The 24,981-nt window shown below is 44.8% G+C and overlaps 1 protein-coding gene across 1 annotated transcript in view; it reads right to left on the reverse strand.

The window, feature by feature from the left end:
- The window catches only part of LOC147010283 (arf-GAP with Rho-GAP domain, ANK repeat and PH domain-containing protein 1-like), a 46,802-nt gene extending 22,581 nt beyond the window's left edge, over positions 1-24,221 (reverse strand). The window contains exons 1-3 of the mRNA XM_085859377.1: positions 23,986-24,221; positions 11,111-11,279; positions 9,285-9,315 (exon numbers count right to left, since the gene is read on the reverse strand). Of these exons, the coding sequence (XP_085715503.1) occupies positions 9,285-9,315; positions 11,111-11,209 (130 nt within the window). The 5' untranslated portion in view covers positions 11,210-11,279; positions 23,986-24,221. The remainder of the gene's footprint in view (positions 1-9,284; positions 9,316-11,110; positions 11,280-23,985) is intronic.
- Positions 24,222-24,981: the final 760 nt, after the last annotated feature.

Genomic DNA, 24,981 nt, shown 5'->3' on the forward strand with positions numbered 1-24,981 from the left:
AGGTAGTCTAACATCGATCATAGTGTATTACTCCCACCTAATTACCCCTAAACCCTACCACAAACCCACCAAACTTGTAGCTCAGATCCACATGCTTTTTTCTTTTTATATCGTCTTGAAGCTTGTGGAAAAGGTGGAAAAGGTGACCAAGGCTAGAACACACAGAGACAGAGACAGAGACAGAGACAGAGACAGAGACAGAGAGAGAGAGAGAGAGAGAGAGAGATAGAATAAATTATAACCTGCAATTGAGAGAGGTGGTTAATTTAAGAGGGGTGAATGGGGGTGGAAAACATCAAGGCAGGGATGGGGGTGACACAAGATGGTCGTGTACCAGCTACTTGAACCCTGGGAGAGAATAGCACGATTGAACTGCCTCCACAAAACAGTTACACAAACGGGAGAAAAAAGCAAAAGAGAGGTTCGTGGTAAGCCTGCTTTTTGAGAGTTTTAGCAGGAGGGGCTACTGGAAGAATGGGTGCAATCTGCAGGAGCTGGGGATGGTTGGAAGACTAAGAGGGCAGAGAAAGCTGTACTGCAAGAAAAAAAAGAAGAAACAGAAAGGAAACAAGACCAAGTAGAGGTACATTTAAAGTACATTTTCCCCATGCCAAATAAATAAATAACATATCCTCCACCACACGACATTGCCGGGGCGTCTTGGGCGCCCGGCAATGCCATAGTGTAGCAAATGGAGACGGAATTGGGAGGAAGCACTGTACTTCTGAGGTGAATGTGTACAAACGATACTCGCCGTGCAACACATGAAGACGGAATTGGGAAGGAGCAGTGCACAATATTTGATGGATGAACTGATTAATTGCATAATTAAAATAAATAAATAATAACGTAGAATAATTAATTTCTAAATCTATTGGCAAAGAAAACCAAAACCACCACTGTTTCACCCAAATGTGGAACTTTTTGAAAACTCAGTAATTCATCGAAAAATTAATAATGAATCTATTAATTGATGAATCAATAAATCAAAAATCCCATTTATAGCCAAATCACTTGTTCATTGTCATGGCTAAATATCAGCTTCCTAGATCAAAAGGTACCTGAGATATCTCCCAGATGAGAAAGAAAATAAATAAGTAATTAATAAATCGATAATAATTAAGTAATCAATTAATTAATTGATTCAGCAAAAATAAAAAAATAGCGTTTTTGCCAAAGCACATCTTCACTTTTGTCCCAAAATTTCAACTTCATAGCTCAAAAGGATGAGATATCACCTGGACAAACAAACAAGAACAAACAAACAAGAACAAACAAACAAACAAACAAACAAGGACAAACAAACAAACAAACAAGGCCATCTCCACTCATGGCTCGCAGACTTCCTCTCCTGTCGCAGTCAACGTGTGGCCCTAAATGGAGTTCTTTCATCCCCTCTTCCTGTGCAGGCTGGAGTTCCTCAAGGTAGCGTTCTGGGCCCTGTTCTTTTTCTGGTTTTCATCAATGATCTCTCGGACTCTCTGGAAAATCCTCTATTTCTCTTTGCCGATGACTCAACCCTCTGCCGTACCATCTGTCATCCCTCAGACCGGCAAGCAGCAGCTTCTTCGCTCACTGCAGATCTGGATAAAATCACAAACTGGTCCAACACGTGGAACATGTCTTTCAATCCAGACAAATCTCACACTCTCACTATGTCTCTTCGAAAGGACCGTTTACAAAACCCCCATCCACTTTCTCAACAATCCTCTGGAAGAAGTCTTTTCTTTCAAGCTTCTGGGTCTCACTATCTGCCATGACCTTTCCTGGGAAAGTCACATTTCCAACCTTGCCTCAAAAGCCAGTCGCCGACTGGGAATCCTCCGTCGTGCAAAGTCCTTCCTCGGCCCTCTTGAGCTCCTGACCACTTACAAAGCTTTTGTCCGTAGCCTGATGGAGTACTGCTCTCCCCTCTGGGCTGGTGCTCCTGCCTCCCACCTTTCTCGACTTCACGCTGTCGAAACCAGGGCTTTTAAGATCATTGGCATCTCCCGCAATGAAGCTGAGTCTTTGGGCCTCTCACTCAATCACCGCAGGTTGGTCGGTGGTCTTTCTGTCTTCTACCGACTCCTCTCCAGCCTTGCCCCCCTGCTCTCTCTGCGATTTGTCCCAACCACATTTCCACAGGGCGCTCAAGGTCCGCCAACAACCCCCTTCTGGTAAAACTACCAAAATCACGAATCACTGCTCATCTTCACTCTTTCATTCCTCTTTTTTCCCGCCTTTGGAATAAACTTCCTCACTCTATTCTTTCCCATTCTTCCCTTCAGGCTTTCAAAACAGCTGTTCACCACCACCTCTTATCTTCCCCCATCCAAATCCTCGATCTTTTCTACCCCGATAATCCACCCAAGCCCACTTCCTTCAATTCTCCTGCTTTCCTTCCTGAAAGTCCCTTTAATGTCCATCTTCCCCTCGCCATGTTCCCCGTCCCATCCCCATCCCTCTCCCTTCCACAGTTCACCTGTGTCTGTTCCCCAATGTTTTGTCCCTTCCACTCCCGCCCCTCTTGTCTCATGCCTCCTTGCTGTGAGTTGTGTGTTAGCTCTCATACGAGCCTCGACCAAGGTATAAAAAAAAAAAAAAAAAAAAAAAAAAAAAAAAAAAAACAAATCTACAGAATAAAAAATGAGTGCTCCCTTCCTTCGGCGCAAGACGATGACGTCGTGCATTGCCTGGATATGGAATTGGGAAGGAGAGGTGAACAAAGAGAGATTGCAGACCCTCGCCAGGACTTGTTTTGTGTGGTGTTTGTGCACTGGTTTGTTTCGTAATGAATGAGACACAACTACAACTGCCACTTTATAACTGCTGGCAGTGATGACCAGGTACCAAGACGTCCCACTTTGATGCAACCCCGCTTTGAATGGACACTTGACCCTGACCAAAGACGTTTATTATTATTCACTTCAATTCAGAATTGGATTAAAATGAATTCAATTCAAATCAAAGGGAAGACCAAATAGGTACAGTACTGCATTGGAGTCATTAGAAGGAACCCGAACAAGCAAAAATAAAAGATGGACTCATCAGGAGGAACCTGGATAGGATTCAGGTTTCAGCTGCTACTCCTCCACCCTCAGACCCATCCAGGTGAGCCTTATTCGATTAAAAAAAAGTATTTATACATACAAAAAGAACCCAGATTCAAAAAAAATTAACAATTCTGGCTGTCAAACCATCGTCCGATCAGGTTGAAATTTAAAACATATATTATCCATTCCTACTAGATCATAAATGTGAAGTTTCACATGGATTGATGAAGCGTTTCAAGAGAAATAATTATTTTTATATTTTCGTTCAATCCAATATTGCTGCCAGATCATGTGACCTATCGATTATTCGTGAACACCCTGCTATCCACAAGGCTTGGGGAACATGTGTGTGATGTTTCCCCTCGATCTGTCAGGCCGTTCTGGCAAGGATTTTTAATGGTTTCAGGGTAAATAAAATATAGCTGCCAAACCTTGTGACCTATGACGTCATAGGTGGGGACTTATTGTTCCACGTGGATAGGCAGTCATTGTTGTAAACTTTCGCCTTGGTCTGTTCAGCCATTTCAGAGAAGAAGATTTTTGAAGGTTATTATTTATTTATTTATTTTTAAATATGGCTGCCGAACCACATGACCGATGACGTAATTAATTTTTCAGTTGACAAATTTATCCCAAGGTGATCCTCAAAAATTTTCACACTGAGCAGATGTAGCGTTCAATATATGCAATTATGATGTCATAACAAAAGCGCTGATGACATCATTTAAAAAAAAACATACTTATTCCCCATGAAGAGTATTGCCATGTGACAAGTTTAAATATTTTCCATGGTTCGGTTTTGGAGATACAGAGGTCCAAGTTTTTAATTTTTTCCAACATGGTTGCCACACGACGTGACCTATGATATAATCTATCTATAATTCCAGCAATCTCTGTGTGTGTGTCTGTGTGACCGCTGTTTCTCGACAACCTCTGGTCCGATCTAATTGAAACTTGCCAGGTATATTGCTGGGGACCTGAGGATGTGCCTTTTCAAGGTTTGATATTAATCGGACAAGTGCTTCCCAAGTTATGGCCATTTATTTACCAAACCAATGGGAAGACACATTGTTGCGTGGGCGTGGCCGATGGGGAAGGGAAGCACAGCCACGTTCCCCATTACCGGTTACAACGTATGGGCTTCCGGAGAGTGATGACTTCGTGTATTCTAATAATTTCTCGATTTCTTATGCGCATTTATAGATAAACACAATGGCCCAACTTATGATCGTTTTCATATTAGACGGTGTATAAATTTCAGGAACATCAGAGTGCTGGTATGCTCCGAACCAGGAAGTAAATTTTTTTCTCTCTCTCTTCTCTTCTCTTTTTATTTTTCCTTGCCACGACATTACGAAAAGGTAAAATACGTTGGCGCTAATTGAATAATTGGGTATTAAAACTAAATTGCGAATAATGTTCACTGCGAATAATATCGAAGTTCCGGTTCACGCATGTACGGGCACGCGAGAGCGAAGAAACGGCCTGTGTGGTTTATTTATTTATTATTAATTTTTTTTAATTTTTTTTTATTTTTATTTTTTACGGGCACGTACTAGTAATTATAATTAAAATAGTCTACATGAGTAGTTGCTCCTCTGGTGAAAATCTCGCATCAATCCAACAAGCAGTTGCAGAGAAAAACCATACTCACACCTATGTGGACAAACAGACAAAGAAAGAAACAAGAAAGATGTGCACAGCACAATACTTGTGAAATCCATAAAACAAACTTGACCTAAAAAAATAATTGGTGGTTGAATTCAATGACCAAATACGCAAATCCTATTCAAATTTCAAGTCCATCGGATGAAAATTAACAATTTTAGAAATTAGGCTTATGTTGACCTTTTGGCCCATGTTGACCTCAAAAATAGTTGTTCACCGATTCATTGACCTGATATGCAAATCCTCTTCAAATTTCAAGTCAATGGGATGAAAATTTAGTCACTAGAAGGATTTTAGAAATTCCACCCAAGTTATTGACCTTTGGCCTGTATTGACCTTTTGGCCGACGTTGAACTCAAAAATGATTGGTGATTGAATTAATTGATCTTATATGCAAATTATGTTCAAATTTCTAGTCAATCGGATGAAAATTGAGGATTTTAGAAATTCCACCTAAGTTGTTGACCTTTGGCCTATGTTGACCTTTTGACCTCAAAAATAATAAGCTTCTTGCATATAAAGAACTCCACCATGTGGTGACGTTTTGTGAAGATCGGTTTAGAATTGTAACATGTAAGCAATTGACAGACAGACAGAATAATGCACAAGACCAACCAATACACTTGATAAATCTTGCGAAATCCAGAAAACAATTTTGATTTTCACAAGTAGCAAATCAGCAGACAGACAGACAGACAGACAGACCCAAATATAATACCCTGTCCTCTGGCGAGGGTAATAAGAAAAAGAGAGGCCACCGACCTGCTTGTAAACAACAGGCCTGTGCTTGAGCCCGATCACAAAAAAGCGTGGATTGGGTGCTACACTTGCCTCTCCATACGTCGTTGCAGAGATTGATGTCACAGACTTGCTGTGTTGTCATGATTTACACCAATCATAATACAAACACTTCATTTCTCCAAATATATTTGTATTAAGGTGATATTATATTTATTTGAAATTTATTTGTGACACAAGAATGTCCAAGTGGTCTAAATGGTCAAGGGTCTAAAGCTGTCTAATCTGTCTGAAGAGTGTAAGCAGTCGAAATGGTGTTAAGGTCTAAGGGGTCTTTTGGGTCTTTAGAGTATTTTGGGACTTTTGGGGTCTTCGGTGACTTTTGGGTCTCCATGGACTTTTGGGTCTTCGGGGCCTTTTTGGATCCTTTTTGGGTCCTTTTTGGGTCTTTGGGGTCCTTGGAGACTTTGGGTTATCTACGTCTTTTTGGGTCCTTCTGGTTCTGGTTCTTGAGCGACGGTGGTGGTGTTCTCAGGGTCTCTGCCGACTCTCTCAAAGATAAGTTTTCCAGTCGTTTTTGTCATAAGTTTTCTGTTATTTGTTGCTTCCATGTTTACTGTATGTTTCTAGTTCAGTTTTGTTTTAAAACTTGTGCTAATTGGCGAGTATGTGTCATCTTTTCATGTCGGGTTTCCCTGAGGCCTACCCTTTTCTTCCCGTCTGTGTGCACGTCTGTGTGTGTGGTCTTGTTTATTGTATTTTATACCTATCACCTTCAGTATACTTCACTCTCCATGCACTGCCCTCACTCCTCCACACCCCCAGGAATACCTCTGGCTCTGGCTTCTCCTCCACCCCCACCTCATGTTTACATGTGTGTTGTACCATCCACCAAACAGTGATGACTCCATTTACATTTCGCTCGCTGAAAACATGGACCAACTTCTATCCTCTCATTGTTTGTATGTGTGTATATATATATATATATATATATATATATATATATATATATATATATATATATAAATATATATATATATATATCTCTCTCTCTCTCTCTCTCTCTCGTCCTCTCTCTCGTCCTCTCTCTCGTCCTCTCTCTCGTCCTCTCTCTCTCTCGTCCTCTCTCTCTCGTCCTCTCTCTCTCTCGTCCTCTCTCTCTCTCTCGTCCTCTCTCTCTCTCGTCCTCTCTCTCTCTCGTCCTCTCTCTCTCTCTCGTCCTCTCTCTCTCTCGTCCTCTCTCTCTCTCGTCCTCTCTCTCTCTCGTCCTCTCTCTCTCTCTCTCTCTCTCTCTCTCTCTCTCTCTGTATCTCTCTGTATCTCTCTGTATCTCTCTGTATCTCTCTCTCTCTCTCTCTCTCTCTCTCTCTCTCTCTCTCTCTCTCTCTCTCTCTCTCTCTCATCTCTCTCTCTCTCTCTCTCTTATGCGGTGACTTCAATTATCATCAGCCAAGTTAGCTGGGTGTGGGTACCTCTCTCACCTGCCATGGCACTTCAGCAAAGTCCCTCTGCGACTCATTGGGACAAACACAATGTGTCAACATCCCAACCAGGATCTCAACCAACGGTACTCCATCTCTTCTAGAACTGATTTTGACCAATTTCCCTGAAAATATCTCCTGTTATTCTTCTGCTCCAATCGGTTCATCTGACCATATGCTTGTCAAAGTAGACAACTCTCTGGCTGTTATTATAAAACCACCTCAGTGCCGTCGAGTCTGGCATTTCACAAAGGGTTAACCAAATATAGAAAAAAGTGCTTTTCGATTTGTTGACGAATCAATCATGATAATGAGGTTCCTAGTAAGACAACATGCACACACATACATACATACATACATACATACATACATACAAACCATTTCTCAAACAAAGAATATTTTTCAAAGGTTTATTTACTTTTCATTTCCAGTTGTCGCCTGTGATGTGTGACGTCACATTTACTGCAAATAGTGTCCCCACAAGAAAGAGCAATGTTGCCTGGTTGATCGAGACCAAGTGGTGATAAATGGTGATGAATGTCATCTGATGATCTCGACAAATTTTGACAATAAACTTTGAGAAATGTTTGTTCACAAGCATCAAACTGCATCATGGTATCCCATTACATTCATTTTTTTTATTACGGTTTGAATTTGGAACGGTAATTTGTGGACAGCCTGTATACGAATGAAAACAATCCAAATCGAATCGCACCATTCAAAATATTCAAAAGTACCAATAAATATCACAGTAAGAAGTCGAAGAGCGAATTGGAAGGCAAATAGGCCGACCGATTGATTTGAGGTGATGACAAATGGTAGACAAGAGGAAGTGATGATGCATACAGATGAGGATTGAAGGAATTGGTCGGTTTGGTAAAGCTGGGCCAGTTGTCCTCTGACTGCGCCACACGTGTCAGCTCATGACTCAACATGGGGGTGATGTGCAGTGGTCCCAATCTGTCTCTCAAATGCCTGGAAAGGGCATAGATGGCTTGCTGGATATTAGGGAGGTCCCCACTATTAGAGGAACATGAAATGGCAAGCGCACACTTGTACCTTGGTGTAAAAGGCTCTATTTGTAACATTGTTGAGCTTGGGTCCGATCGTAAGCCAAAGGTGTCCGTGGGTGAGGTGAGATGATGGTCCTGAGGTGCACGAAGGCGGTGGGTAGTAGTGAGATGAATGAGGTTTGATGTGAGTGTGGAATTGAAGTGTCATTGTTGGGTGAGGCAATGTGGATCATGGAAACAGGCTGGAAAAGTGAGCTTGAATGGTGCTGTTTGAATAACAATAAAGTCTGGTGTGTATCTGAAGCAGGCAGACTGGTTATCGCTGGCATCGTGGGAGAATTGTAGTGAAGAACGCTATGGTGGCGGAGATGTCAGTTTGGTTGTGGCGCGCAGATTCAAACAGGTTTTGGCATGCCGATGCAAATTAGGCTGCTCGCAGCATCGTGTGAGATGTTTGTCTGCAAGGAAGAAAATGGGGCAGAATGGGGAAAACCTACCTAATCCCTCACAACGAATATTCCCTTGGTAACCCACCAGACACTAGACCTATTTGAAATAAGTAATTATGAAATAACTTGCTTTGGAACCACTATATGTTGTGTGCCATTGCCTTGGTGGGTCTTGGTTCTCAGAACCGTCACAATATTATATACAGTATATGTTAATTTCCTCCACCATTGAAACATTCACCCATCAACTGATATTAAATCCATCCACCCATCAACTTCATCGATCAAAATAATCCATCCCTCCATCCATCAAAGGATGTTAAAAGAAATCCTTCACACAGTCCACGATGGCACCATCAACCCCCTTCTGGTGAAGCTACCTAAATCCAGGATCACTGCTCACCTCCACTCATTTGTTCTTCTTTTTGCCCACTTGTGGAACCAACTTCCACATTCTCTTCAATCTCATTATTCGCTCTACGTCTTCAAGACAGTTGTTCACCACCACCTCAGATAATCTCCAATCCAAAACCATGATCTTTTCTACCCTCCCCCTCCCCCCTCTCTTATCCAGTTTTTCCTTCCTGAGAGTTTGTTTCTCCATCGATTTTGTCCACCCCCAGTGTCCTCCCTGACCCCCCCTATTCTTACCCGTATCCCTTGTTTGCCCATCTCTGTCTATTTTGAACCTAAATCCTACTGTTGGTGTTTCCCCCTCTTTCTGCTGTTCATTTTGTTCTGTTGCATCCATTATGTGTTCTCTAGTTCTTCCATGGGTACCGCCTGTTTTGGCAGTGGTCATATGAGGATGCCCTGTGGATGGTCATGAACCCAAAGCATAATATGCAGTATAATATGCAGACATCAAGGTTGTATGTCCAAAGGGATAGTAAATGTTACCTGCACACTGCTTGCAGATTACCACGCACAGGTTGACACATACATAGTCAGGTCAGGTTCGATCTGTGACCTGCTACAGGTACCATGTAAACCTGTACTAACCTGTTCCATGGTCGGGTTGTCGGCGACTAAACCGTCTCCCCCACCAGGTTTTCTGGTGAGGAGGGTGTTTGGATATGGACACCCAGCAGGATTAAAAAACAAAACCTGTCAAAGGGCGGAGGAGCTCCTTGTGAGCCAACGGCCATCCATATCTTGTGCCCAACTGTGTCTGCGGACGTCCTCCTGCAGTTGTGTTACTTCTTATTAGGAGGTTGGTGGCAGGATTTGCACTCTGGCCACCGTAAAATGCTTCATTCCGCAAAACGCAAAAAAATCTGAAAACCCACTCCGTGGGAGTACCTCCTGTGCAGCTTCCCTTCGCAGGGCAGCTCACCGGATGACAGGATTGGGGCAAAGCCTTCGGGACCCCCAATCTTTGATAGGAAGGAAACCACGGGGTAACATCCCTGGGTCAGATTGCGGGAGAGTGTGTCGGAGTGGTGCTGAGGTGTCGTCCACCAGACGGCGGTCTCCTTGGGTTAACCTGAGGCGGTCCCTTCGGGTGGGTGCCTGGAATGTCCTATCCCTAAGAGAGGATGATCACCTGTCTCTGTTATCATCTGAGCTCAAGCGTTTGGACATCGGGATTGCAGCTCTCTCTGAGGTTCGGAGACCGGATTGCGGTGAGATAATGGTGGGTGGTTACACCTACTATTGGTCTGGTCGCTCTGATGGTTACCATACCCAAGGAGTTGCTGTAGCTGTGTCCAATAAGCTGACCCCAATGATAATTGAGGTAACACCGGTCAACGAGCGTATTATGAGATTAAGGATTCGCCACTCCTTAGGTGTCATTTCCCTGGTCTCTATTTATGCTCCGACTGAGGTGAGTGATCTCACCGTGAAGGACACATTCTACGCCACACTCGAGTCTGTGGTTGATCAGTGCCCCAGACGAGATACACTTCTAGTCTTGGGGGATTTCAATGCATCGACTGGAACTGATAGGGATGGTTATGAGGTGTGTGTTGGTCCCCATGGGTCAGGAACTATGAACCAGAATAGCACTAAGTTCCTTGACTTTGCAAGAAGTCATGGACTTAGGGTGGCTGGTTCATGGTTTCAGCACCCGCAAGCTCATCGCTGGACTTGGTATTCCAACGCTGGCGGTGTGGCAAAGGAGATTGACCATGTCCTCATTGACGGTCGTTGGAGGATGATCCAGAACTGCAGGGTCTACCGGAGTGCTCAGTTCCTCAATACTGACCACAGGCTTGTTGTAGCAACTCTAAAGCTGCACCTTAAATCCGAGTCTTCAGGTCCTTGGTACTTCCAGTCTTGCTCTATGGGTGCGAGACTTGGACTTTGACCAAGGATCTGAGACGGAGACTTAATTCCTTTGGTACCAGGTCTCTTCGGAGAATCCTTGGCTATCGCTGGTCGGATTTTGTGTCCAACGAGCGGTTGCTGAGAGAGACTCGGATGAGATTTGTTACCTGCATAGTCCGTGAGCGTCAGCTGCGGCTGTATGGACATGTGGCTCGTTTTCCTGACTCTGATCCTGCTCACCAGATTCTCTCAGCGAGGGAGTCTCATGAGTGGAGGAGGCCAGTGGGCCGACCACGTGCCTCATGGTTGCAGCAGGTTGACCATCATCTCAAGGAGATGGGGATGGGCCTGGCATCTGCCTGGGGGATGGCCAGACGGAGGCCCCTGGAATACCGGCGGAAAGTGGACGCAGCGACGCGCTGTTCTGCCACATGCTCCCATACCTGACCTGACCTGTTGACAGAAGCCCAGGTCGGATAAGGTGCTGAACAGTCGGCACAGATTTGGTTGGACAAGTTTTCCCAAACTCTCTTGACTATGTCCAGTGGAGACATTGCCTCTTTCACAGTCTCTGCAAGAGTTGACAGGCAGTTTCCTTGTTCAGACTGCGACTCTGCTCCAAAGCTGGGCCCAGATAGGTAAAGTAAGGAGGTGAAACAGAAATTGAGCTGAGAAGTCTAAATTCAAACATGAAGCTACAATTTAATTTGACCTGATGCTGTACAGATATTTTATTCTTTTTAAAAAAAAATAGCTTTCATCTATATATTAAACTAGTGGCGTCTATTTTCTGCCCGTCTGTCGTGCTACATCATTACGTCCGTGACGTCATTACGGAGGACGACGGCTGACTCTAACCACCACCATTTTTTATTTTCATGCAGTTTAGGTCTAACACATCATCAAACCTGTCATATTCACAATCACCATGCATACCCTGTCTCTGAGTTTTCCATTCAGTGTGAAACAAACAAAACGATTGTTAAAATGATCATCAAATATTGAAAGGATATGTGTCACGTGCGTTCCAATGACACAGTACATATAGGCCAATAATATTGCACTAACATTCATTATTAAAGCGGTGTATTATTTCAAAAACATTTCTGGTAACTAATTTGTTTCATATATTAAAGCGGTGTTTTTTTTTAACAACTTGGTTTTGGTTTAGTGGTTTGGGTAGCTGGTTTGGAATCTTAGGATCCAGAGTGAGCCCGGTTGGCAGCTGAATTTACACCAGGTGTGGTTGACTCAACCTGTCATCTTGGAATCTTAGGGTCCCGAGTTTGAGCCCCGTTGGCAGCTGAATTTACACTGGGTGGGGTTGACTCAACCTGTCAATCCTTCCAAGGTCAGTGAAATGAGTACCAGTGTACTGGGATAGGGGCACAGCATCAACGGCAGAGTCGTGCCCCAACAAAATGATAGCTACCTGGCAGCCAAGCTGCCATATGCTGGAAGAAGATCGGAATTATGTGTGTCGCTTCTGAGAAGAAAGCAAATACCTATCTGAGAGGGGGGGCAACCCCCTGTGAACTCCCTCTGCAGACCTCTTCAGATCCTGTTTTTATTTTTATGCCATGAACAAACTTTGGTACATCACGGGTGATGAAGGTTGTGGTAATTTTTCAGTGAAATCGTATGTGTAGTTTCAGAGAAGTTGCAAGTATTTGTAGATGGACGGACGGACGGACGGACGGACTGACGACGCACAATCCCATCAGCTGCCCGGAACTACGTTCCAGGTGAGCTAATCAAAAATAACCTGTGTTTGCAGCAAAAACATGCCCACTGCTGGTGTGCATTGATAATACATTGTGGTCGTGTGGCTCGGATACATTCCAATTGCACTGACCCATCGGCTCACACCAGAGGCCTGAAGCCGAAGGAATGAAGGTTGAGGCCAATAACTACTGTGCCCTTCACAAGGCATGCGACGGCTATCGGCTCCACCGTTTTAAAATCTGATGAACGTTTTAACAGTTGCTTTGGTTGTTTTGCACTAAAGAGAAAACCTATAGGGAAGGCATGGCAATTGTGAATATGACAACTCCGAAGATGTGTTTGGCTTTGCATATCACCAAAATGGTGGCTGTATGATTTTTTTTAAAGGTTACAATTGTGGGTGGAGTTAGGCCAGTTGGTCAACCAATGGGTGGAAAGGAGCGTTAACACAGACGGATGAATAAGCATATTATTATATAGACGAGCATACAAGACCAATAACTTCGCTGATGGGAGCTGTGATGGCTAATCTATGGGACAAGAACAAAAAAGGATTCCTGTGACATCCTTCCCTTCCTGTGAGGATAACCAGCATCGCAAGTTGGCGTTTGCAGTTTCATCATGTGTGCCCACAATGGACCCACACACAAACCTTCCCTCATTTTTTTATTTTTGCATCACAAACCTTCCTGGGAGTTACCTGAATCCACCGTCATTGGTTAAGCCCTTGAATGCGTTCTCAAGTTAGAGCACGACAAACAGAAGGCAGACAAACAGACAAACAAACAGACACAGCTCTTTTTATCATACAGATTTTTACATATGTGCACATAAGAGGAATTTTTGAGGACATGTGCCGTCTCCCCTGCGTGAAGCACCATGTCACATTCGTCCGCCACCCCTCACGTATGGAGAATACAGCACAGAAGGGAAGAGGTAAATTTCCACCATTTTTGCTTATGTAATAAATAGATGGTATAGTGTTTTGACAGACAGGTTTTCAGAGAAAATAAATAAAAATAAACTTTCACCCATTAAAAACCATCTGAATCTATCTATATATTATCAAAACTCTCATTTTGTATATGTATGTATGTATGTTCCCGAAATGCAGCCAAAATGGTACACGATAGCACAAAATTTTTACGGCCACCTTAATCACCATTCTCCTGCGGTATGCAGTACCATGTTTCATTCAAATCGGGCAACGAAAAAATTATTAAAAATCAATTCCCGATTCAATCAAGTTGTCTTCGGAATTATTTGAGCCATGCAAACAACCTTAGCAGTATAGTTCGCTGGAGCTATCTTTTTTTTTGAAAACATTTATTTATCAACCGCTGTTACAATGGGAACCCAACGGGTTCATGGGTCATCTAGTAAATTATTAAATATCAGCTGCTTTTTTGTTTGTATCCTTTTCTCACCTGTGTTGCAAGTAGAGTGACCTGCACGGTGCTGCATAGAAAGGTGGTGTATAATCAGAAATGCTGTTTGATAGGGTGATATAATATATATATATATATATATATATATATATATATATATATATATATATATATATATATATATATATATATACATATATACACATACTGTTATATAAATAAAATGAAAATGTTAAAATAAAATAAAAAAGTTGAATACAGCAAGCATTTTCTGAATGTAATTTATATGAGAAACGGGATTGAATGAGACTCACCATTATTATGTCAGGTCAGGTCAGGTCAGGTTGGGGAGCATGTGCTGGAGCAGCACGTCACTGCATCCAATTCCCAACGGTACTACAGGGGCCTCCGTCTGGCCATCCCCCAGGCAGATGCCTGGCCCATCCCCATCTTAAGATTCTGATTAACCTGCTGCAACCACAATGCACATGGTTGGCCGATTGGCCTCCTCCACTCACGAGGCTCCCTTGCTGAGAGAATCTGGTGAGCAGGATCAGCGTGAGGAAAACGAGCCACATGTTCAGACAGCCACAACTGACGCTCACGAACCATGCAGGTAAAAAAAATCTCATTTGAGTCTCTCTCAGCAACCACTCGTTGGACACAAAGTCCGACCAGCTATAGCCAAGGATTCTCCGAAGAGACCTGGTACCAAAGGAATTGAGTCTCCATCTCAGATCCCGGATCAGAGTCCAACTCTCACATCCAGAGAGCAAGAATGGAAGCACCAAGGACCTGAAGACTCAGACTTTTGTCCTCCTTCACAGGTACTGAGAGCACCACACCCCATGATCCAGTGAATCCATGACTCCCCAGGCCCACACCAGAAGTCTATTGATCTCTGCCTCACAGCCAGCAGAGACATGAATATCACTGCCAAGGTAAGTAAATCTCTCTGTGACCTCAACATCCTCACCACAAACAGTGGTGAGGTACAAACAAGATAGCAGCATCCAAGATGTAGAGTTCAGACATCATTGAAAGCCTGGATCTTAATTTTGACCCAGGAAACCCATACTCGCAGTGACTCTGACTCCTCATTCAGCACCTCGAGGGCCCCCAAAAGGATCTCCAGTCTCCGCAAAGATGACTGCATCATCTGCGAAATCAAGGTCAGAGATCTTGACATTCCCAAACAACACACAGCAGCTTCATCTCTCCAACATCCTCCCCAGAGTCCAGTCCATACAAACACTGAGAAGTGTGGGGGCCGGTACATACCCCTGACAAACTGCATTCACAACTGGAAATTAGTCGGAGATGGTTTCACCACAACTCACAGCACTCTCAGTACCAGAGTAGAGTTCAGACATCAGATTGATCAGATTTGGTGGCACCCCACGAAGACTAAGAAACCTCCAGAGGGCATCCCAATGCACTGAATCAAACGCTGTTAAATCAAACAAACCCAAAGGGCAAGGATATGGTGAATCGTTGACCTCTTTTGTGTAAAGCCCAAAATGCTCTGGATGCTGGTGCTCAAGCAGATGGTGGCGAAACCAATGACGAAACCAAAGAAACTAAGAGCAACGTCACCCCTTGGTAGTTGCTGCAGTCCTGGCGATCACCCTTCCCTTTCCAGAGGGACAACAAGCCCCCTCTTCCAGTCAGTTGGGATGAAGCCTGTGTTCCAGGCAGAGCACATAACTGCATGCAATGACATGAGTACAGCATTTCCACCAGCCTTGAGAAGTTCAACATGGATGCCACAGATCCCAGGAGCTTCACCCCATTTCAACCGGTTCACCACAGCCTGTGTTTCCACAAACGAAGGTGGATCACAGTTGTTTGGAGGGATAGTAACAACCCTGACATCCAACTCAACAGCTCGTGAATCAGCCTTGTATAGCCACTCAAAGTAACCGGCCCAGCCAGCCTTCACTTCGGACTCCTCTGTCAAGAGCCCTCCACCCTCCGCTCTTATCGCAGTCTATCAAAGGATGGGCTTGGAGGAACGCAATGTGTGAATTCCCCTGTAAGCAGGACGAGAATCACTTGACCACAGGTGATGCTCCACCCCCTCACAGATTCCTCGCACATATGCCTCCTTCTCCACATCAGTGCACGAACAGTTTTACGCCTCAACTCCCTGAACAGCTCAGCTCTGCCATTAAGCCTGGCCCTGCGACTCTGCTCAATGTTATCCAGTGTCCCTTGAGAGACAAAATTCTTTTTCGGCCAACGGTGAGTTCCAAGACATCCAGCAGCAACATCAAGGATGGTGGTCTTGAAGGCACTCCACAACTCCTCAGGATTCCCCAAAGCACTCAGACCCCCCAAATCCCAACTTGGCCTTTTCGCAAATGCCTCAGCTACCCTCTCATCCTTGAGCTTGCCAACATCCAGCCTAGGTTGGGATGGTAGCATTCTCCCGGATTGAAGCTGCAACTTCAGAGTTGCTACAACAAGCTTGTGGTCAGTATTGAGGAACTGAGCATCCGGTGGACCCTGGAGTTCTGGATCCTCCTCCAGCGACCATCAACAAGCACATGGTCAATTTCCTTTGCCACACGACCAGTCAGAATACCAAGTCAGGCGATGAGCGTGTGGGCGCTGAAACCATGAACCAGCCACCCTAAGTCCATCGCTTTTTGCAGAGTCAAGGAACTTCGTGCTATTTTGGTTCGCACTTCCAGACTCATGGGGACTAACACGGATCATAACCATCCCTATCAGTTCCAGTCGATGCATTGAAATCCCCCAAGAGTGGAAGAGTATCTCACCGGGGGCACTGATCAATCAGACTTGAGTGTAGCATAGAATGCGTCCTTCATGGTGAGATCACTTTCCCCAGTCGAAGCATGTACAGAGACCAAAGAAATGACACCCAAGGAGTGACGAATCCTTAGTCTCAGAATACCCCGGTTACTGGTGTTACTGCAATTACTATTGGAATGAGATTATTGGACACAGCTGCAGCGACACCTTGAGCATGGTCACCTTCAGGGCGACCAGACCAATAGTAGGAGTAACCACCCGCTATGATCTCACCACTATCCAGTCTCCAAACCTCAGAGAGTGCTGCAATACCGATGTTCAAATGCTTGAGCTCAGATTATAACAGACAGGTGATCATCCTCTCTTTGAGATAGGACGTTCCAGGCACCCACCCAAAAGGACCACCTCAGGTTAACCCAAGGAGACCGCTGTCTGGTGGATGACACCTCAACACCACCCCGACACACACTACCACAATCTGACCCGGGAAGGTTACCCTGTGGTTTTCCTCCTATCTTCAAAGAGTGGGGGTCTCGAAGGATTTGCCTCAATCCCGTCATCCAATGAGCTGCTCTGTGGAGGACAGTTGCACAGGAGGTACTCCCAAGGAGTGGGTTTTTCTTTACGGTTTTCTTGTGTTTTGTGGAATGAAGGGTTTTACGGTGGCCGGAGTGCAAATGCTGCCACCAACCTCCTAAAAAAAGTAACCCAACTGCAGGAGGACGTCCGCAGACACCGTTGGGCACTAGATACGGATGGCCGTTGGCTCACAAGGAGCTCCTCCACCCTTTGACAGGTTTTGTTTTTAATCCTGCTGGGTGTCCATATCCAAACACCCTCCTCACCAGAAAAGCAAGGAAGGGGAGGATGGGAGAGTGAGGAAGGGGGGGGGAGGAGAGCGACACCTCACCACACATTGATATACACTCCAGGAGGGAGGGGGTAAGAGAAATAGAGAGAGGTGTGGGAGAAGAGTGCTGCAGTTTATGAGGAGGGGAGGGGGGTGAATTTCAACGAACGAATTCTAAAAACAATGTTGCATTGTAGATGTTTCATCATGTGAAAACAGCTGCCAATCATCATGTGATGGGTGGAAAAAAAATTGACTCTGTAATTTAGAAGATACGTTATACGGCGAACGGCTTGGAAATCGGGTGTGATCTATACTCGCAGAGTACCCACCCAACAGGCAACATGCAACATGCAACTCATTCCTCTGACGCATACATTTACTTGGGTGGTGTCGAGGCAACTGACAGCTCTGCATTTGCAAAAAATAAATAACCCAGATTACGTGCATGAAGTAAAAACACACCGTCTGCATATAATTCAAAACATCCTACTGGACTGGAAAATGTGGGAACAAGAACACTGTGCTGTAAATAGTGGGGACTTGTAATACCCTCCCCAACCTGAAGGTGGCGCAACATGATAGACATTTACATCGAGAATTGGCATCCTCCTCCCTCAACCCCCCAAAGATCACCAGCAGAGATTAAAAAAAAAATAACCCGATACATTAACTGAGGTCATGCTGATCCTCTGTAGCAAGTCTGGATGTAATTGGCACAGAACTGTAGGAGTAGCATGACAAGCAAACCCACAGACTTCAGTCCATGAATTATAGGAAAGATTATAAAGCAGGTGTGTCTGTGCGTCCGTCCATCCGACCCGAAACTACTCCCTCAGTTTTGTGGCTAGCCCTGCCAAAACTTTTGTGGAACGTTTTCGAGTCCCAGCCGATGTCCTAAGGTGGGTGGGACGTTTCATCAATACCTCGACACAATTACGATTTTGACTTTCAATGCGGAAGAAGCTGCTCCCTATCCAAATGTAACGTTGGAATGATGTTTCTCTTTGTTAACTTCACGAGTGCTTGTTACACTGTATATTTTGATAGATTAATGGTGTCGGATTAATTTGTGATTGAACTGATGCTCTCTGGAATTAAAATATAGAGATTAAGTTTAAAGCAGAATCGGGAAATAATGCGATCAGTTTCCACCCATGACATTCATGGATTCGGCATGTTGTGACCGTGAAATACTACGTACATGGCAAGTGACCCGGATTTTATGGGTTTGACCCGTTTTAGTGTGGTCAAGACCGTATTGGATGGAAAGTACGATTAATTTTAAAAACACAATGTTTCCTTTCCATTCCACAAGGATTGACACACCGACTGATAAACATGGAGCGACCTGTAATCGATATGCAAGTGATCACTCTAGTGTCTAGTCTATTGGCTGTGTGACATCATGAGCTTTCTCTCACCGATGGCCACGTCGGCATCCTCCAGGATTCTGCACACAGTATCACGTCACTTCCGATCACGTCGACCATATTTCCATCACCACGAATCATTCGATCTGTGATTTCCAATTCGCTCTTCCACATCTTGGTGATGTTTATCAGTACTTTGGAGTGTTTTAAATGGCAGGATTTGATTTGATTCGGATTACCAAATTCAAACTGTAATCAAAAATAATTAAATAGGATACATGACACCATCTAATGACAATGACCGACAGAGAGAACTACAGGTTTGAGTACAGCGCAGTATCCCATCCTATTTCATTGACTGGAGGGCAGTATCCCATTTCAGGAATGTTTATTACCGTTTGAATTTGGAATGGTAATTGGTACCATGAGATATTAATTATGATGTTGTTGCTTCATATGCAGCCTGTACCTGCTGGTTGCATCATTTTTCTGGAAGTGCGATTGCGCCGCTGATACAGTGCCCCGTTACCAGTAAGCTGGTACTCATTTTGCCGATCTTGGAAGGATGACAGGCTGTGTCAACCCACCTGGTGTTATTTCAATCAAACGACAGGAGCTCAAACTCAAGACCCTAAGATATTAAGCCATCGAGGTCAACCGTTAAGTCAACAACAGGTTTGCATCGTTGATGAGAAGGGCAAACGGGGAGTCACGATTTTGCCTTCTGTTTACAGTGGTTCAGCACGTACACTTATCCTGCCTCACAGTCATGTCGAAGAGGAAAGAATCTTCTCACAAGTTCGCAAGAACAATATCGATTGCTGAGGGATCTTGTCAAATGAGGCCACCTGCTCTCCTTACATGTAAAACCAACTCCTGTAAAACTCTGGGTCATAAGTTTGATCCACTGAGAGATCTCATGAGAAAGGCCAAGAAAGCCTATGGTGAACACAATGCCAAGCACAGTCACGTGAAGTGACTCATTCATCAGGTCGTAGCCATGTCAGTTTGATTAATCTCTGCTCATTTGGTGATCCACCATCGTTGAGATGAGTCCATACTTTAGACTGTAACAGTAAGTAAACAGTTGAGATGAGTTCTGAACAGCTACAGCACCACCTCGTCAATAAATGACTATCTCGGTATTCTGGTGTATTTTGTGTCGCTGAAAACCTCTCGAATAACGTTTTTACCAAGTTTGGTAAAAAAATAAATAAATAAAATAAAAACCTGCTTCCGATTCCTACCAACCTGTTTTTCGTTACCTTCGCATTCATCTATGCTGGAGTGACGGGTCGTATAATGGAAGAACAAAAAGGAGAAACATCGTAGAAAATAAAATTTCACATTTTTAGCAAGCCAGGCACCGCTTGTTACACCACAGAACAACACGTCACAGAGCCAATGCGCACGAGTGACCCCTGAGCTTTGTTCAAGTTGATCAACATACAGTATTCAGTGACAGTACGAATGGCGTAGAGCGCTTGCCAAGTGGCTTAAGTACTCCAATGAAACGGTTGATAAGAACGGCTCGCTTGGCATGTGATTAGAAATCACTGAACCGTCGTATTAAACATAACCACCCGGAGGTAGGGTGTCAGGGAGAGAGAGACAGAGACAGAGAGAGACAGAGACAGAGACAGAGATATACAGACACACACACACACACACACACACACACACACACACACACACACACACACACACACACACACACACACACACACACTTTGAGACCTAGTTCCCTCAACAGGGTGGGGAGAGAGAGATAGAGGGAGGGAAGAGGAAAGGGGGGGAGAAGGGAGGGGTCGGAGTGAGGGAGAGGGGTGGGAGAGAGGGGGTATGGTTGGGAAGGAGACAGAGTGGTGGGATAGGGGTAAGAGAGGGGAGGGGAAGAGGGGGAGGGAAGAGGGGGAGGGTTGAGGGAAGGAGAGGGAGTGGGGGGGGGAGAGGGGAGAGGAATTCCGGCACATGTGACGCCAAGTTTGTCATCCATCCGTGAGATGACATACATTGATGAATTACCCTGTCAGTGAAACACTGGGATGACAGTTAATAGCTTGGTTGGGATTCAAATCCAGGCTACACAGAGCGAGCATGCAGACCTCTCATCTTTCCCGCCGTGGTGTGGCGATTCATTATTTCATAACTGAAAACATATTTTACTCATTGTGATCAAATAATTTATTTTGCCTCCCTACCTCTGGCAGAGAACCGTGGTATCACCATTGAAACTTAAAGAATGCGTGCCAACAGGCTTCACCAAGCAAAACATTCGAAGAAACTTTTAAAAATTAAACATTTAATTTTTATTTGTATTTATCAATGCCAAAGTGACCGGTTGTATAATGGAAGATTGTACAAAAAGGGGAAATGTCGTGGAAAATAACATTTCACATTTTCTGTGAGCCAGCCACTGCTTGTTTCACCTCAGAGCAACACACGGCCAATGCAGGCGAGTAGCCCTGAACTTTGAATACTGTATGTCAATCGACTTAAACAGTAACAGTGTGAATATTGTAGAGTACTTGCCAAGTGGCTTCAGCACTCCAAAAGCTCGGTTGATAAGAAACGGCTTGCTTGGTACACGATTAGCAATCACGGAACCGTCATATTAAATATACACCTCCCGGAGATGCCCGCAATGTCAAATTTGTCCGAATTGGACAAATAAAACTTTTTTTTTTAGCAGTCGGAACTGCTTCTAAATTAGACTCTGGAGCTTAAATTTTGAAATTCTGCTTAGTTTAAGAGATTACCGAGGTTATGGCATGTGCAAAAATAAAATAAAGCCATGAACGCGGGCGTCTCGGGGCGTTTATAAACATTACAATGTACCCAGCGATTCGTAGCTATGATGAACAGGCATTAAATAATATGAGTAAGGAAAGTGAAAAAAAAAACTTTATCGTGAAAATATTGTTACGAATCTCCGCCCGCCCAGCGTGTGAACAACCGCTTTAGCCAATGGCGGCCGTCTCGCCCACCGGACGGACAATTCAGTCGTGACTTTCTGGAACAATGCCAGAAACCAGTCACGGGTGGGTTTTTAATCCCACCATGGACCAGTCCGTATTCTACCCGCGTGAAATAGGGTCAATCGCCGAATATCGATATACCTAAGTACCCACACGGGTAACCTACCGAGGGACCGTACCCCGGTGAAGGCCTGCTTGGACACGAACCGCTTAAGCGGTCCGTTCCGTTCTGGGATAACCGAGCGGGTATTAATCGCCAGACCCAATTCTATTTATCGGTTATTTAAAAACTAACTAGTATTGCGAGAGCGAGATAGCGGTTCAATGGGGGAGAAATGACGTGACGAACGGGTAACATTCACATACATGCACAAAAAACAGCCATGCAATGAAAAACACTTATACAGTCAACAAAAGCAAAACACGCATGCAGTTGTTTTATGAAGACTGCGGGACGGGGACAAAGACACGGGCAAGGCGAAGCGCTACAACCGACTACTATTAATAATGTACAAGCACTTAACCAGTTTTACTTATAGATGGCGCCACCAACATTCATTCAAAAGAAACACATGAAAAGACCCGATCAAAGGCAATGGGGTCAGGCTGGGCCTGTAGACCTTTATGGCGTGGGACTTGGCAGACCGAACGAGTCCCATGAGACCGTTGCAGTTTACCTGCACCCTCGTGGCACCTTGTGGTTTGAGCCTCGACGTCTGTCCCCACGGCAGCTAGTGTAGCCGCGGCTGAGCTCGGGCCTTCCGCGTGGCCGGCGAGCTCTCTCCGGCTCTCCTTACACGAACGCGCAGGTTCACGCGACACAGCTGGCAGAGTGGCGCCTCCAGTCCGCGTCCCCTCCGCGATGCCCGGACTCTCCATCGACTGCAAGCTCCAACGAACGGGATGCTCCACGAACCACTTCTCCACAGACCAAGACCAAGACAGACAGAAGACCACCAGAAAACCACGAGCCGCAGACTCTCTCCTCGCGGCTGCTCTGTGCGCCCTTTTATTCCTCCTCGCTTATCGCCCCGCCCTCCTTCTAGCTCCTGCGGGAAGCTTCCAAAAAGGAGGCGTTACCCAGTTCCAGCGCCTTGCTCCTCCCTGTTTATCGCTCCGCCCCACTTCCAGCTCCTGCGGGAAGCTTCCAGAAAGGAGGCGTTACCCAGTTCCAACGCCTCACTCCTCCCTGTTTATCACTCCGCCCCACTTCCAGCTCCTGAGGGAAGCTTCCAGAAAGAGGCGTTACCCATTTCCAACGCCTCGCCCCTATGAACCGACCAATGACGAACGATCTCCCCCTTGCGGAGCGCGGGAAAAACAGGCGGGAAAATCCGCACGCCATCAGAATACCTTCTTCTTTTTCATGGCGTTACTGGAATCCCTTGTTCCTTTTCCTTGGTAGAGACGGTTTTACAAGCGGAGTGGGTTGTAGTGTGGTTTATGGAGAAGGTGATCGGTAGTTGGCGTACCGGGGAAGGTGGTTAGGTGATTGGCATAATTGTGGTTGGCGTTGTGGTTGAAGTGATGAGGATGGTGTGGTTTGTTGAAAGACGTGTGTGGTTGTGGTGGTGGGAGGACGGTGGGTCTGAAGCGGTTGTTTGAGAGCGATGTTGGTGGTGTTGGTGGGGTTGTGGTTGGTGGTTGTTGTGAAGCGGTTGATGAGAGTGATGTTGATGGTTGGTCCAAAATAACGATAGTAAAGAAAAACGGCTATCTCAAAGATCACAGCCCAATGACACGAATAATTCCCATTAAACAACGGTGGGGAAATCTAACTGAACACGGACTTATCGGCATAACTGAACTAAGGACCTGCAGTATATGGTGTTCTGCGAATTTCCACAGCCGTAACAATATCATTGCGGCCTGTTCCAAGTCAAGGCTAGGTTGAGCAGGCCAAAAACATGGTGACTTCAGACCCCAGCAAGGTTACCCAGGATACACCAGAAGACACCAGAGAGCGGTGACCGAGGATGCGCCTGATAATAAAATATATATATAATTAAATAAGGCCGTTAATTATCTTCAAAAGGGGTGTTTTAATAAACCCAAACACACAATTTTCACTCATGCACTTCCTTGGAGTCTTCCTCATATGCATGCAAAGTTTCAGGCTGTGATGTGAATTATAATAACCAAGTGAAACGGTGTGGATTTTAGTGTTTCAATGCTAAAATTTCTGCACATTATATTCACCACAAACACCTTTACTTCACACTTCACAAGAGCCCTCACCTGATATTCTCTCCAATGGACTTTGAAAGATCTTGCCGATTTATCACATTTAACTTGTCCCCAACAATAGCTCCTGAATCATCAAAGGCCTGTTCCTCATTCTTTAGGGGTTTCAAAACTGATTCCACAGTTGGAGTACGAATGAAAGAGGAGTGTTTGTGTTTCGGTATGACCAAAAACTTGGAGTTGTGAAGATCTAAAGGAAATGATGAATGACATGAAACCGATTGGGTAAGGGCAGTCCCTTGCAATGATGAAATTGCTGCAGGGGATATTTCACTCGGTGGAATCCCAACACTGGCATGTTGAGGAATGAGTGGTGTTTCTAGAACGTCATACTTTGACAAACCGACACCGTTTTGGTCATCCAGGATCTCTTCTTGACGGGGTGTGTCCGTGCTCCTGCCCAGCCACAGAACATTACAACCTTGCCTATGCGGCCTCTGTACTGCTGTATTGCTCCCAACTGCAGGGTCGTTTCTGCCTTCCAACGGCCCACGTTTTCCTGACCCAGGAGTGGCGGCATTTCTTGGAAATGCTTTTTGAGGCTCATCATAATCACCATCTGTTATGTTTGGTTGTAGTGCAGTTCTTTCTCCAACATGATCATCGCTCCCGGATCCAGTTGTGATCGTTGTAACAGCACGTGACCAGTGTGCATCATTTTCTTGATATTCTGGCAAAACGTTTTTCTTTGTTCTCACCGTAGTTTTGGTCTTTCTCATCTCATCCCTCATCTCACACACTGTACCTTCACCTGCACATTTCTCAACCTCGTCAAACCCTTTATGTTCTTCCCAATCCTCTTTCTGCAGCTGCAACATGATTATTTTGCGATCTCCAGGAGACATCACTCCCATTTGAGAGAGGCCATCATCTCCAATCCAGGGTAGATCAACTACCCTGGTACAGCCAGTTTCCTGAAGAATGGGAACATACTGTTCCAAATGGACAGTGGCCAACCATTCTGCCAATGTAACTTCATGATTAGGTTCT

Source organism: Eptatretus burgeri, chromosome 16 (assembly GCF_056783735.1).
Source record: "Eptatretus burgeri isolate ZD-2024b chromosome 16, Ebu_testis_v1, whole genome shotgun sequence".
Lineage (NCBI taxonomy): Eukaryota > Metazoa > Chordata > Myxini > Myxiniformes > Myxinidae > Eptatretus > Eptatretus burgeri.